Genomic DNA, 15,271 nt, shown 5'->3' with positions numbered 1-15,271 from the left:
CTTAGCCACCTCCTGACCTGAGGTGGCCTCTTTCTGAGGCTTTGTCAACATTTTGCCCCAGCAGCTTCCCTCTGTTGGGATGGGAGACAGACTGCCTGCCAGCACAGCCTCGGGAGGGTTTGGGACTGGCCTCTGTCCTTGACTTGGCTGCTCTCAGCAGGCACTCTGCATCACACTATGTCCCCCCCACCCCCGCCACATTTGCCCTCCGAGAGGTTTCATCAGCAGATGTAAAACAGGACTCTGAAAACATTGTTTTCGTCTCTTCCAGTGTCTTTGGGTTTTGGTTCAGTTTGCTCAACTACCGTCTTCTCTCTTGCTGTTTGCTTTTAGTGGGGAACCGGAAAGGGCTGGTGACACACCTCTCAGCACTGCTACTTACTAGGAATGAGTAAGACACGTGTTCAGAGGGTAGCTAGGAAGTGTAAAACTACCGCATGAAATTAGATTCTAGGACTCTGTGTCCCTTTTCCCAGGCCTGTCCCATTTCTGCTTCGATAACCCAGTTTGTTTTGTTTCACCTGTAACATAAATCTCTTCAGTGGGTTGTCGGAGAGTCTCCCCAACACAACGCGGATTTCTGACACCTGAAGCAGCGCAGTGAAAAGTATGGCTCCAGGAATCTACAACTGATAACGTCCCTCAGCTTGAAAACATCCGTGCTTTGTCCTTATTTTAGTGGGATAAAAACACTCTTATCGTGAGCCTTGGGGACAAACGTGACCAAGCCCCAGGCTTTTCTCTTGAGTATCTTTGGCACTTCTCTTGGCACTGAGACAATATTTGGATACAAGTGAATGTACAGTATCTCGTTTTGTATTTGCCTGTATTTATCTGAGCTCTCCCTGTGAACATGAGCTTTCATTCTGATTTTTTAACCACCCCTCAAAGCCCTCGCCCTGGGAAAGCTTCATCTCTGAGGGCCAGAGACTGTTGCTCAGGGAATTTAGTCATAGGACCTGGGCATCTGATCCGCAGGTGTCAAGTCGGATCAGTTCACCTTGTAAGGAATTTAGACAGTTAACCCATCATCCTCAAGTCAGAGGCCAGGTGGAAAGGGGTGGCAGTTGCTTTTCATGTGCCAGTGCCCCTCAGTTATAGAAATAATGGAAAATTCACTTTGTACTGATCTTCCTTCTAAAAAATTAATAAGAAAATCCAAACTTTGCTGATACTTTCTTATTTTTATAATAGATTCACAATAGGCTTTCACTAGACAGCCAACTCCTCTGGGACTCCTGAATTATGACATGATTAACAAAATTTGATTTCAAAGCAGTTGTTTACAACAACGATTGCGTAGAGTGCAGGACAGCAGCGGGATGAGGGCCGGGGTGGGTAGTGGCTCCCTGGGGCAGTGAATTATCTCCTGCTGTGATGACCGCTTCCTCCACCGAGACGTTGAGATGCTACGGAGAAGACCAGAGAGGCCCGGGCCGGGTCTGACTCCAGGGGAGTTTATTTGACAATCGATTTTGTGTTGAGCTCCCCTTACATGTTTACACTTTTGGATTTAGAATCCAGTATCAACCCAGCAAGCTCAGCGATGAAACCATCTGTCTCTCTCCGACGGAGCCGTGACTGTTTGTGCAAAGATGTGGCCAGGGGTGTCTTGTGTTTCCTCTTATTAGTTAATACTGCACTTTGTAACTAGGAGGGGCAATTTTGCTGTTTAGCAAAACTCACAATCACTAGGTATGTATGACAAAATCTGAGAGTGATTTCTCTCATGACCTGGGTGGTGGGCTCTATGGAGACATTTCAAACATGAATGAATGAACTACTCTACCAGCAACCATCTGCCCGTAATATTTACCTACATTCACAGGGCGTATGCCCTGTAGCCTATGCTCACTGTAACATCAGCAACAAGGTTAGAGGCTATAAGGGGCATAGGGTACCTGGCGTCGGAGTTATTTTGGGTTTTTTTTGTTTGTTTGCTTTTGGGTCCCCCATTCCAGTTAACTGTAAAACACTTTACCTGTTACATTTTTTATACTGTAAAACTTGGAAAATAAACTGAAACCCCACATTACATTTTGTTACTTTTTGCATGTGATTACTTCAACTTAAAAACTTTTCCTTTTTAGGGAACATTTTCACCCTTGCATAATTTTGATGCCCTCTTAAACATAATATATCAAGGGAGTTCCCTGGTGGCCTAGTGGTTAAAGACCTGGTGTTGTCACTGCTGTGGCTCAGAATGGATCCCTAGCCCAGAAACCCAGGAACTTGGGCATCCCCCCAATCCCCCACCCCCCAAAAACCCCACAAACCTCTTTCTCTGAAAATTGAGGGGGTTTTTCCTTTTTCTTTTTTTTTTGCAAGCAAGCAAAGTCTTTACTCCAGGAAGGCAAATAGCTCCCAGGGCAGCTGGGAAGGGGGAGAAGAGCCCCCACCCCCCACCCCAAATGGGCTTTTATCCCTTAAAGGGGGGGGGGTGAGAACTGAGGTAATTTTAATGATAGATTGAATAGGAAAGTGGAATTGCCATTGTAAGAAAGACTATAGATTGCGATCCATTTTATGGTCAAGAGAATGTTTTAAATGAATAGATTACTGAAGATTAAATTCTTAGGCTCTAAATTTTGGAAGTGAAACAGGCCTTTTGAGTAAATGAGCAAGTGAAAAAAGATCTTTGAGTCAAGTCAGGAGAGAGAAAAGTGTCCGACCCAGGATTTGTGGGGCAGGTGAATGTTGGGTTGTTTTTGTGAATGGCTTGGTAATTCAGTTCAAATTATTAGTTGATTTTTGATGGATCTGTTTAAAGGAAACTTGATTGTCTGCCAAAGAAATAGTGGAGCTTGCTTTCTACACTCAGCCATTCTCTACTGTGTGCTGATAGCATGCAATCAAATGCTTACCCGTTGCATGGACAAGGATCAGAGACAGCAATTGATTTGAAGATATTCATTGTCTAGAGTATTGATAAACTCAGGTTCTCTGGGTCGTCTGCCAAGGTGGGCCCAGTTTACACCTGCACGAGCAAACCCTGCCAGAGAAAAGAGTAAAAGTATACGCAGACATAAACTGAAGACTCTTCCCTTTTTCATTCAGCTATAGGATTACCCATGATACAGCTATAGGATTTTGGAAGAGTTTTGAGACTGTGAGATGATAAGCTATGAGATTATGCACATGGAGTGAGGGATTCAGGATGGCACCAGCTACAGCCACTGCCTGCTTGCCCAGTGCCAGAGACAAAGCCCACCAGTAGTAGTGGAGGATGGGCAGCACCCCTGCTCAAGAAAGACTTGGTAATTCCCTGTCGGTGTCACCCAGCATCTTCTAGTTATACAGGCCAGCACTGACGTGGAAAATCAAAACCGTATTTGCCTTCTCTGAATTTACAGTTGAACATGCTTTAAATGTTCTCTGAATTTACAGTTGAACATGCTTCATAAAATCTCAGAATGATGATGCATTTGTAGAACTGGCACAGGGGCTTTAAAAGGAAAAAAAGGCTTTTTTCCCTTTTTAGCTCCTTGCTCTGCTCTCTCGTCTTACTGAGGCAATTTTGCTTTTTGTGATCTGCATGTGGTCACCAGCTTTAGGGGTCCATTGTATGAGTGAACATTTGTATGAGGAAATGAATGAATGAGAACATGGCAGCCCATTCAATGCTAAAACTACTGGGTGTAACCGAACCATCTATGATTATTTTAGGGGGCATCACTGGCATTTTGTTCTAGGGTTCTAGGGTTATTGAGAGTTCTAGTCATCACTGCTCTAAAGAGTTCAGATTGATAAAATGACAGATTAATGTGAAAGAGATTATTTCACCTTTCAGACATTTGAGGTGCGTGAAAATAAATGCATCCAGGAGTTCCCTGGTGGCTCAGCAGTTTAAGGATCCAGTGCTGTCACTACTGTGGCTCTAGTTATTGCTATGGCATGGTTTCGATTCCTGGTCCTGGAAGTTCCACATGCCACAGGCACCGCCGAAATTTTTTTTTTAATGATTTTTATTTTTTCCATTGTAGTTGGTTTACAGTGTTCTGTCAATTTTCTACTGTACAGAAAGGTGACCCAGTCACACATACATATATACATTCTTTTTTACATGCTCCATCGTAAGTGACTAGATACAGTTCCCAGTGCTATACAGCAGGATCTCATTGTTTATCCATTCAAAGGCAATAGTTTGCATCTGTTAACCCCCCCAACTTTTTAAAATAAAAAATAAAATAAATGCATTGATAGCACATTGGCCATGGTCATTCCATTTCCAGAGAATGGGGCCTGGGACTTCAACTATCACCTCCACGCTGCTTTGCTCCCCCTCACGGTGGCTCTATTCCTGGGGAACTTTGCTAACTTGAGGGAAGAGAACATCTCGCATTGGAAACCTTCCCTCTGAGCCAAGGAGATGCTGTGTTCCTATTTCTTCAGCACTTGCCTCTCCTAAGCAAATCTGAACAGACGACAGGATGCTGCCCCAAACTTCTTGGGATAAGATTGACTTTTGATAATTACCAGCACATTCTTAATGGTATGAATAGTTGTTCAATTAGCTTTGCATCGGGCTCAGAGACTATTTAATCAAGATTTATTAAGGACCAATCAGAACTGAAGCATCGAGGATAGAACAGTATCAGCCAGTCTTTTCCCTAAAGTTGCTTTCCGCCTAATAGGGGAAGGAAGACATACACCTAAAAGTAGTGTAAGTCGCCAGTTCTGTAAGAGAACTCCAGGGAGTGCAGTGAGGACTCACCAGAGGAGGTGGCCGACTTGCCTGAGGTGTGACTGGACAAAGTCAGAGAGTATTTCTCTGTGGGAGTTTGCCAGGCAGGCACAGAGGGGGAAGGACAGGCATTCCATGAGGCAAGGCATGGAGGCATTAAGCAGCCAGGCAACTTAAGCCAGCTTCGGGTTCTGAGGCTAGAGGGGCAGATAGTTGGAGGGCATCATGAGAGATGAGAATGGTAATGTAGACGAGAGGCGGTTCACATAGACCTCCAGTGTCCTGCAGAAGAAACTGGGTTTTACCCCCTGACGACACTGGCCCTGACCCCCTCGCTCACTGGCATAGTACTGATCAACTTCTGCTATAATCCCCCCTTCTCGGGCATTTGGACGCTACCATTCCAAGATGGCGCTCCACATGTGCAACAGGAATGACCCCAGCTAGTCCAGAGCCCTTCTTACCTCCGAGTCCAGACATCACCAGCATCAGCAGCTACTTAGACTCTGATTTCCTCTTGCAGAGGAGAGATTCCTTAAGGACTTTTAGTTTTACAAGAACCGCTTCATTTTTCCTCCCCACCTCATACCCCAGAACCTAGACTCCACATTTGGCTGTCAGAAACCTTTCTTTGGCCTGCTCTTTGGCCTTCTAATCTTTGTATATATATAAAACACCTGCTGGGAATAACAAGCTATTGAAGACTTTTAAGTGTGTATGTGAGGCGTGACCCATTTTTCATTTTCCAAAGATCCCTTGATTGCCACGTGCAGGATGGAAGGGCAGTCAGAACCTGTGGTCACCCAGCGGAGAGGCCGTTAAAGCCTCACTTACACAGGAAGAGCGGGTGAAGAGGACAGGGCTTGTTCCCTGTTGGATGTGCCAGTGGGAGATGAGAAAATGGCCCTAAGGTTTCTGGCTGTGACATCATCAGAGGGGATGCCTCTTCCCCGCTCCTCTGCTTCTGTGAAGGATTTTCCCAAGATGCCGCTGACCCTTTGCCCAGCTCTCATTCTCGTCCCAGGATGGAGTGAGGTACCTGGTTCCTGGGCGGCAGCCACTTTGATAGGGATGGAGTAGGCACAGGTGGTTGTAGAAGTCCCGATGGGGGAATCCTAGATAAAGAGGGAAACCTGGGGGATGCCGGGAGGCCACTGTAAGTTCAAGAACACCATCAGAACAGGGTAGCCTTGCTTGACAAGTAGAGGTGCGAGAATTGCCCTGCGTCATTGGGTGGGGGATGGGATGAGGCCTGCGTTCAGATTCAGACCAAGTTTGAGGACCACCCTTCTGCTGATTTGAATACAGACCTTACCGGATACCAAGGAGGAGCTACTACTCCCAGAAAGGAAGAGGTGGGCCTTTCCAACCCCCACTCCCCTTGGATGCTGAAAGTGTGGCTCAGCAGCTCCTTGGGGCAGATCTTCTGCGCCTGCCTGCTTGGCCCTCTCGCAGGTGTTCTGTCTCAGTAAATCTATTTCTTGCCTATCACTTTGCTTCTCGCTGAATTCCTTCTACGAGAGACACGAAGAACCTGATCCTCAGTGAGTCCAGGCACTGGGTGAGTGATTCTAATTTAAAACCATGGGTTTAAGTCTCAATCTGGCTTTAAGCTGGGTTCGAGTCCCAATCTGTTTTCTGTCTAGGTTCAGGCCGTTCGTGCTGTCAGTTTCAGTTTGCCCGTGTTTCTTAGGGTGAAGGTAGTGTGGGGGGCCCAGTCCTTTCCTCCTGCCTCTCCATCCTTGACCACGGAGGGCAAGGGTCCTCTCTGCACATCTGATTCCCTTGGGTGACCTGCGCTTGGAGGCAGAAAATTGGGAAGCCCATTTTCCTAAGCTCATCCCCAAATGACTGCTTTTCTTTCATCAGGGTGCTGTATTCGACTGCTGACTTTTGGACCTCATTTCTCGGTTGGTTCAGAGCTCACGAAAAGAGAGCTACTTTTTAAGGGTACCTCCTTAAAGCCCCCAAACTGTGTTGGTCTGAGTTGCCTGTGGGATGTCTAGATGAAGCTGTTCAGGCTGGAGCAAGGGCTTGAAACTCTGGACAGACTTGGCTGGAGACAGATGGTGTTGGAAGCTGTGGGTTGGATGAGAGGACCAGGGGGCGGGGAAGAGTAGTGGTTAGTGCTGACTCGCATCCATCCCCAAGGACTCTTGTTAAAATGCAGATGGTCAGACCCCTGCTCTGGCGATGGTATGATGGTATATGGGTAGCTCTGGGCAGGTGACAGGTGTCTGTTGTCTGCAGTAGGCTTGAACATGACTCTGGTGTTCACCGAGGAGGTTGAGGAGCCCTGGTGAGAGGGAGAAGCTCAAGGACAGAGCACAGCACTCGCCAGCACCCAGGGGATGTGTGTATCTGGGTGTTTCAGGGATTGTTGATCAATAGCTTTTTGATAATGTCGCAGGCCTGGTGACATTAACAGGATGGACCTCCTGGGTGATACAAACTGGGGCCTGGACAGTACACAACCTTATTACAGCAAAGACAGGTCTGTTTCAACTTATGAGATATTCTAAAGAAATACATTTAAATGGGTGTGCATTTTTGATGAGACAATGAATTTTTTTTTTTGTTTCCTAAGAGGATGGCCAGATTTCACAGTTCTAATTAGCTGACATTTCTAATACCATGTAATCAAGTATTGGCCTCCAGGATGTAAGGAGAAAAGGCACCTTGGCTTAAGCAGTAAGAAGGATTGTGAGAAATTCTCTTGAGTGCATCTTGGGAAACCATCTGAGGAAAAGAAATAGAATCCTTTGATTACTTAATTTAAGTAATTCAATCTAGTTTAAATCCTTGATTTAAGTGTAAGGATGGGTTAGGTTTGGAGCTCAGCAGGTCAGGAAGCCCACTAGTACCCATGAGGATATAGGTTCCACCCCTGGCCTTGCTCAGTGGGTTAAGGACCCCGTGTGGCTGTGGCCTAGGCCGGCAGCCGCAGCTCCAATTCGATCCCTAGTCTGGGAACTTCCATATGCTGCAGGTGTGGCCCTAAAAAGAAAAAAAAAAAAAAAGAAAAGAAAAGAAAGAAAGGGTTACCTTTATATTCCTTCAAAGTATTTGTGTGACCCTGGGAAAATTACTTGAGGTCTCTGTGTGTCACTCAGTTTCCTCATCTGTAAAATGGGGAGAATAACAAAACCCATTTCGTACGACCTTTGTTAGGATTAAATGAGAAAATACATGTAAAGCATCTAGTATAGTGCTCCTGGCACGTACCAAACACTAAATAATTATCAGCTGAACAAGTTTGAGACAAGTAACTAAATAGCACTACTACTTACAGGCAGTACTCGCTTCACTGTCAGTGCTTCTCACCTCGGAGCACCGCAGCACGATTTAAACGCAGGTAGATAAACAGCAAGGTCCTACCAGAGAGCACAGGGAACTACATTCAATATTCCATGATTAAACCATAATGGAAAAGGATATGCCATGTAATATTCTGTAATTCTGTACAGCAGAAATGAACACAACATTGTAAATCAACTCTATTTCAATGAAGAAAATAAATACACTTAAATCATATTACTCAGGCCTCTGAGACCCAGAGAATTTTCCTGGGTGGGGGCATAGACCACTTTCACGACAGAGCACGTTCCTTGGCTATTGGAAAGGTGAGCTTCAAAGAGCACCTTGAAAATTCACCTCCCCGAAAGCTTATTTGCCATGTGGCTGGGCCTGTCTGGATGGCAACAGAGCCCGGGTTAGGAAGTGTCTGCCTGATTTTGTGAGACAGAGATAAAAACAAGGAGGCCTTGGAAGCACTGCTATCCAGCGGTGCTGATCATAAATGGACTGTACTTCTCACTGAGCAGAGGGCCTGGTGTTGGGGATACAAAGGTAAATAAATTCCTTGTCTCCAAGGAGCCTATGTGTAAATATGTGTTACAGTTTAAGTGTGTTACAGTTAAGCGTTACACATGTGCGTTACAGGCAGCTGGATAGATGGTGATGGTACTCATCCCATCGGGACTCCATGGGGGAGAAGCTTGGGGGAGAAGGTCATGAGTTGGGGTTTTGTGATGTCGTTTGAAGCACCTGTGAAACGTCCAAGCCAAGACGTCCAGAAGCAGTTAAGTGAGTCTAAAACGAAGGAGAGAGGCATTCCCTTCGTGGCTCAGCGGTTAAAGCACCTGACTAGGATCCATGAATATGCAGGTTCGATCCCTGACCTCGATCAGTGGGTGAAGGATCTGGCGTTGCCGTGAGCTGTGAGGTACGTTGCAGATGTTGCTCAGATCCCGGCAGCTGTAGCTCCGATTCGACGCCTAGCCTGGGAACCTCCATATGCCACGGATGTGGTCCTAGAAAGCAATAAATGAATAAATAAATAAATAAAACATAAGTAAAACTAAGGAGAGAGGTCAAGGTTAGAGACCCAGACTTGGAAGTCATTAGCTGACAGGCCTGGATGACACCGCCTTGGAGGAAAGTTAGAGCTGAGGATGCTGTGGAAGAGGACCAGCATGCAAAGAGTGGGCGGAGGAAGCGGGGCCAGAAAGGAAAACTAAGAAGGAATAGAGAGGTGGAATCAAACAGCAAGCGAGGATATTCAAGGAGTTCCCGTGGTGGCTCAGCAGAAACGAATCTGACTAGTATCCATGAGGACGCAGGTTCGAACTCTGGCCCTACCCAGTGGGTTAAGGATCTGGTGTCGCTGTGAGCTGTGGTGTAGGTCACAGATGCGGCTTGGATCTGACTTGGCTGTGGCAGCAGATTCAACCCCTAGCCTGGGGACTTTCGTATCCTGCAGATGTGGCCCTAAAAAGCAAAAAAAAAAAAAAAAAAAAAGGATGTTCTAGATAATCTCAGTATTTTCAAAATATAACTTTAATGACAGTTAGTTAGCTACTCTTCCACAAAAGGATTGCCTGGTTTTCAAAGAATTTGCAGTGTCTTTCAATGTGTTAGAAGATTGAGAAAATAAATTAGAACACGATAATGCACACTTAACACTAAACTACTGAGCACAATATAACTTTGAGATAGTTAGGAAGGCACTTGGGGTTTTGTCAGTGCCTCGGGGCATCATTAGGAACTCTAATTATTGTTGTCCTGCACAACTGTGGGAGCAGTTAATTGCCCTCCGGATGAACCAACAACACTGGCTCTGAATGGGAAGGCTGACTAGCAGCAGCAGGGGAGGGGTACCCAGGTCCCAGCTCAGGCTAGGATGCCAGCTGACCCAATCAGAGACCTCAACCCATCAGAAATCATTAAAAACCTTTCGTTCTTCCAGCTCCCTCGACCCCTATGGAAGCTGGTCACTTAGAGGGAAGTTCACAGAGCAAATCAACCTCCCGTTCCAGCATCCTCTTATGCTAGAAACAATGGTGACCGCAGCACGCAGGTTTTTCAAGACCTCTCAGTAGCCATCAAAGGCTTGGATCTGAGTTCATAATAATCTGACCTGCACTTAATACGCTTAATAGAACCAAGAGAAAGAAGCTAATTACAAACTTATTTCCAAGCCTGAGCCTTCCCTAAGAGGGGTCCTCTTGGCTTGAGAAGGGACCCCAACAGGTGTTCTAGGCATGGGGGCTAAGTGGACTGCGGCTTCCCCGGGCTCTGATTTGCAACTCACACACCATGCCTGTGAGTTAGCAAGCTGTCCATTCTGCTACTGTCATAGTCAAAGACAACGAGAAAATGAGAGTCAAGGTATTAGGAGACTGCTCTTCCCCGGACTGCCAGATGCCGGCACTGCCATAGCGGTGGATGGTCTGGCCAAGAACAGGAGCTTTTTCATAACAGGCTAGACAGTCAACATGGGAATAAGTTCCCACCATCCTTGCCGAGCGGGATTGCTGGATTTAGAAAGGCGTTTGCTGAGTTGCACATCTCCTGATGAGAAGGGTGTGGGAAAAGGGCTGTTGGAAAAGGGAAAGGAGCCGGCTGGATGCTGCTGCCTCGTGTTGTCTGCATGGTAGTGGGTAGCTGTGGTTTTGTTTTCGCGACCATCGTCTGGCGTTGGGACTATTCATCATCGTCATCACTGTCACCATTATCCTCTTCATCAGAATTATTGTCATCCTCGTCGTCGTCGTCGTCGTCATCGTCCTCTTCTTCCTCGTCATCGTCATCGTCCTCAGTGTTGATCTTCCCCGAGAGCACATCCTCAACCCAGTCTTCCAGCTCTTCAGCTGTGGGCAGGTCGTCGTCATCTGGGATGTCCATCCAGATGCTGTCAGCCTGCGGCGAGAGACAGGAGAGCGAGGAGTGAGTGCAGGGCAGAGTAGCCAGACCAGAGGGTTCCAGGCGTCGGGGCTGCGTGGGGCCAGGTCATGGACACTTAGCAGGAATGTGTACACGCTGTTGAATGGGAGCCCCTCGTTGCAGAATGGTGTGCGTAGTATCCCAATCACGCAGTATAAAAGGAAGTGTGTATTCCATTGCGTGTGTTTGTGTGTATTCCATTGTTCGTATATATGGCTAGTTAGCAATGTCCTTCTATCCAGTTGGTAGGTATTCAGTCACCTGGGGCAGTCTACATTTATTTATTTTATAAACCACTTTTTAAATTAATAATAGTAATAATTAATTTAAATTTTTGCTTAAGTTAAAACATTTAAAAACAGAACAGGGAGTTCCCGTCGTGGCTCAGGGGTTAACGAATCCAAGTAGGAACCATGAGGTCGTGGGTTCGATCCCTGGCCTTGCTCAGTGGGTTAAGAATCCGGCGTTGCTGTGAGCTGTGGTGTAGGTTGCAGACGTGGCTCGGATCTGGCATTGCTGTGGCTGTGGTGTAGGCCGGCAGCTGTGGCTCCGGTTGGACCCCTAGCCTGGGAACCTCCATGTGCTGCGGGGGCGGCCCTAGAAAAGGCAAAAAGACCAAAAAAATAAAATAAAAATAAAAACAGAAGTTCCCTCTGTGGCACAGTGGGTTAAGAATCCGACTGCAGGAATTTCTGTCATGGCTCAGTGGAAGCAAATCTGACTAGCATCCATGAGGATGCAGGTTCAATCCCCAGCCTTGCTCAGCGGGTTAAAGGATCCAGAGTTGCTGTGAGCTGTGGTGTAGGTTGCAGATGTGGCTCAGATCTGGCATTGCTATGGCTGTGGTGTAGGCTAGTAGCTACAGCTCCATTTCAACCCCTAGCCTGGGAACCTCTATATGCTGTGAGTGCAGCCCTAAAAAGAAAAAAAAAAAAAAGGATCTGACTGTAGCAGCTCCAGCTTGGGTTGCTGAGGAGGTATAGCTTTGATCCCCCACCCAGTGCAGTGGGTTAAAGGATCTGGCGTTGCCGTGGCTGCAACATAGCTCACAGCTGCAGCTCGAGTTCAATCCCTGGCCAGAGAACTTCCACATGCTGCCGGTATGGCCATAAAGACAAAACAAAACAAAACAAAAAAATAGAATAGTAGGATGTAAGGTGAAAAGCGAAAATATTTCTGGCTGCCCTGACCTCACCCCTCATCCCATTCCCTGAAGGAACAATTAGTGGTAGTTTCATGGCTATTCTACCAGAAGTTTCTTATATATATGAACACACACACAATGGTGATTGCGTCCTTGGGCTTCTGGGCCACGGTGGCCCCATCACCTGAAGTGACAACTCCTGGTGTGGGTTCCCTTGTGTAGAGACCTTGCTTTGGGAGAAAACACAGGAGCGTTTACTTATGTGGAAAGCTCCAAACAGTCAGTGAACCGGGACGGGCTGACCCAGAAGCAAGGAAACGTGCCTATGGAAGAGAACCACGGAACCACAGGCTCAGAGACGAGGCTGGGGCCCACTGGCAAGTCTCCTGACCTTGGAAAGGGCAAGGTCCTCTCACCGCAACAGGGGCTGGACTCCTATGCCTGATCTCGCCATCTGGGCTGCATGGCAGAAAACAGGGCAGGCAGAGGGTACCCGAGCACGCTTTCCTGAGGTATACTCACATCTGTCACGTTCACCACCCCAATCTGTGGCTTGAAAAGGTCAATCTTGAAAGTCTTTTCCCAGTAGGCAACAAGCTGTAGCAACAAAAAGTAAAATTAGACAGCAGGCAGAAGGCAGTCCCTAGTAAAGCCACGTCTTGTGGCTGGACCCACCTGCCGTCCCATCACAGTAATTAGGTCACCATGGGTTAAAGGGCTCCAAACAGCTGTGGGCACTGAGAAAATTGAAGACTCGGTCCCAGCACTCAGCACTTTAAATAAACATGCAAAAAAGATGTCATAACGTACATCATAATAGTATGGAAGATAAAAGCGTCTACAGCTGGAAGGAAGAATATTACGGAGATGGTGCAAAGCTGATTCCCAAACTACTTGTGGCTCTTTTTATAGTTTATGGGTGGTGAAAGAGCCATCGCCCTCCACCTCTCTTCCAATATCTTAAAAAAATCCCTTACCTTGAGCCACTCTGCCTGGGAGATGTCTCAGAAGGCAGGGATGTGCCCTACGTGGGCACCCAAGTAAGAAGAGGGCTGCTTCTAACAGCCGGGCTTGGGTTCCGTGTGGACTCATCTCTGACTGGGGAAGCACTAAAGGGCTAAGGGCCATGGGGCCAAGGAAATGGAGCTGTTCGGTGGTGGACAGTCTCCCAGAGGAACATGTGGCCCGCTGGGGATGGGGGATAGTCAGGAACCTGGACATCAGCATAGTCTGAAGATTTCTCTTTTGCAAAAACTAAGGCAAACAGAGAGAAGAGTCAGGAGAAATGCGGTCCATCTGCAGCTTGCATAACACAGCAGCCCAGGTACATGAGAAATAGAACCAGGCAGCAGCTAAACAAACAAAGCTATAACATATAGGGGCTTATAAGGCCATGACTTTGTTATGTTATGGTACCTAGAATTATGACATTGGCCTCAGGTGACGTGGAATCTCTGCCTTCGAGTCACTCATCCTCTATCTAGGATTGGGTTCCAGGACCCTTGAGATCACTTAAACCTCTCTCTCTCTCTCTTTTTTTTTTTTTTTTTGGTTTACTTAATCATAATTTGATCAGTTGTGACCTATGCAACAAATGATAATTCCTGGGAGAAGACAGAGTTCTCGTTTACTTCCTAATGATAACTAAACCTGTACTGATGGTCAGCAGTTGGCGCAACCTAAAGTCTGTTGACTAGTAGCCCGAGCTTGGGTTTCACACAGACCGGGGTTGGAAGCTCACATCTACCACTTACAGCTGTAACCTCTCCAGCTGTCATTTCACCTGTAAGACAGGGATTACCATCGTCTGAACTTCACAGCTGTTGGGAGGATTAGATGAGATAATGCATGTAAAGAATTGACCACAGTTCCAGGCGTCTAGTAGAGGATGCTAGCTAAGTTCACTGTTGTTACCACTGGGTTTGTGGATTAAGCAAATTCTGTTTATTCTCTTTAAAACTAAGCATAATTAAGGCTTCTTGGCTGTTGATCACTGATGCAGCAAGAGTTTGGGCTCTAAGATCCTTTCACATTCAACATGTGCTAGAAATTATGCTGGGACCTGGGAGAACACAATGCACGAGACAGGCAGGATTGGAGTTCCCGTCGTGATGTAGGGAAAACAAATCTGACTAGTATCCATGAGAACGTGAGTTCCATCCCTGGCCTTGCTCAGTGGGTTAAGGATCTGGCATTGCCGTGAGCTGTGGTGTGGGTCGCAGATGCGGCTCGGATCTGGTGTTGCTGTGGCTGTGGTGTAGGCCGGCAGCTGGAGCTCCAATTTAGCCCCTCGCCTGGGAACTTCCCTCTGCTGCAGGTGTGGCCTTAAAAGCAAGCAAGCAAACCAACACACAAACAAAAAGACAAAAACCAGGCAGGATCTCTGCCCTCCCAGAGGTTGTTAACTCTGTGGGAAATGGTCCCCTCTGAATATTTATCACTTAGTAACTCCAGCTGCCTCAGAGCCATGGTCCCCGCACAGAAAATGAAAGAGGTTATAGCAAGGGGTGGCATGAGGGGCAGCGAGGGCGCTGCTGGCAGAAGAACACACTCAGCTCCCTTGAGTGGGCCCCACAGAAGGCCTTCTGGTCTCCAGGGAGGGAGAACAGGGCGTCTGACCATGTTCATGTCAGCGCCAGGCCCCAAGTTCAATGCGGCCCCGGGGGCTAAGGTCTCTCACCCTGGTTGGGGGCAGCCACTGGGTTTCTGCAAGTGCCCTTCCGGCTTCACATCGTCCTTCGTGCATCCCGGTCTCACCCTCAACACGAACGTGAGACTGTGAGGGTGGCCGAGCCCAGGCCCCAGGCCGAGCCACTCACCAGAGGAAAGTCATCGGGGTCGATCCACACGATGCTCAGGTCCGGGTTGTCTGTGTTGTCCCTGGCGACCTGCTTCAGGATCTCCAGGAACTCGTAGCCATCTGAAGCGGGATCCAAGAAGGCTGAGTAAGCCCTGAGCACACACAGCTTTGAGCGTGGACAGCAGAGTGTGGTCTTTCCACACGTGTTCTTGGGCCATTTGGCGCCTACCCTCAATGGTAAGAGTGTTCTATTAAATGAGTCAGAGGAGAACTTCAGCCACAAAGCAGCTTATTCAAAGGAAGCCATTAGCTATTTTGAATAAAGAAATTGACCGTGCACAGGGAAGTGTCTGGCTGGAACGCAAAGCGAAGTTCCATTTGCTCATCTGCAGATGAAAACTGACCAGCCTTGAGTTAG

At 47.2% G+C, this 15,271-nt stretch overlaps 1 protein-coding gene across 5 annotated transcripts in view; it reads right to left on the bottom strand.

Annotated features, from left to right (window-relative positions):
• Window positions 1-9,505: 9,505 nt before the first annotated feature.
• CASQ2 (calsequestrin 2) overlaps window positions 9,506-15,271 on the bottom strand; it is a 65,794-nt gene continuing 60,028 nt past the window's right edge. For 3 of the 5 annotated variants that reach the window (XR_014844393.1, XR_014844394.1, XM_021089995.2), the window contains exons 9-11: window positions 14,873-14,973; window positions 12,576-12,650; window positions 9,506-10,885 (exon numbers count right to left, since the gene is read on the bottom strand). Coding sequence is in view for 1 of the 5 variants with exons in the window: in XM_021089995.2 (XP_020945654.2) it covers window positions 10,670-10,885; window positions 12,576-12,650; window positions 14,873-14,973 (392 nt within the window). In the remaining 4 variants the exon portion in view is untranslated. Of the gene's footprint in view, window positions 11,476-11,793; window positions 12,651-14,872; window positions 15,079-15,271 lie in introns of all 5 variants that reach the window. The other 2 variants (XR_014844395.1, XR_014844392.1) reach the window with 2 other exon arrangements.

The sequence above is a fragment of the Sus scrofa genome, chromosome 4 (assembly GCF_054392235.1).
Source record: "Sus scrofa isolate SSC_HxYL_T2T_F1_AM1 chromosome 4, Sscrofa_HxYL_maternal_Yorkshire_Landrace_v2.0, whole genome shotgun sequence".
NCBI lineage: Eukaryota > Metazoa > Chordata > Mammalia > Artiodactyla > Suidae > Sus > Sus scrofa.
This window is presented reverse-complemented; position numbering and strand designations above follow the sequence as displayed.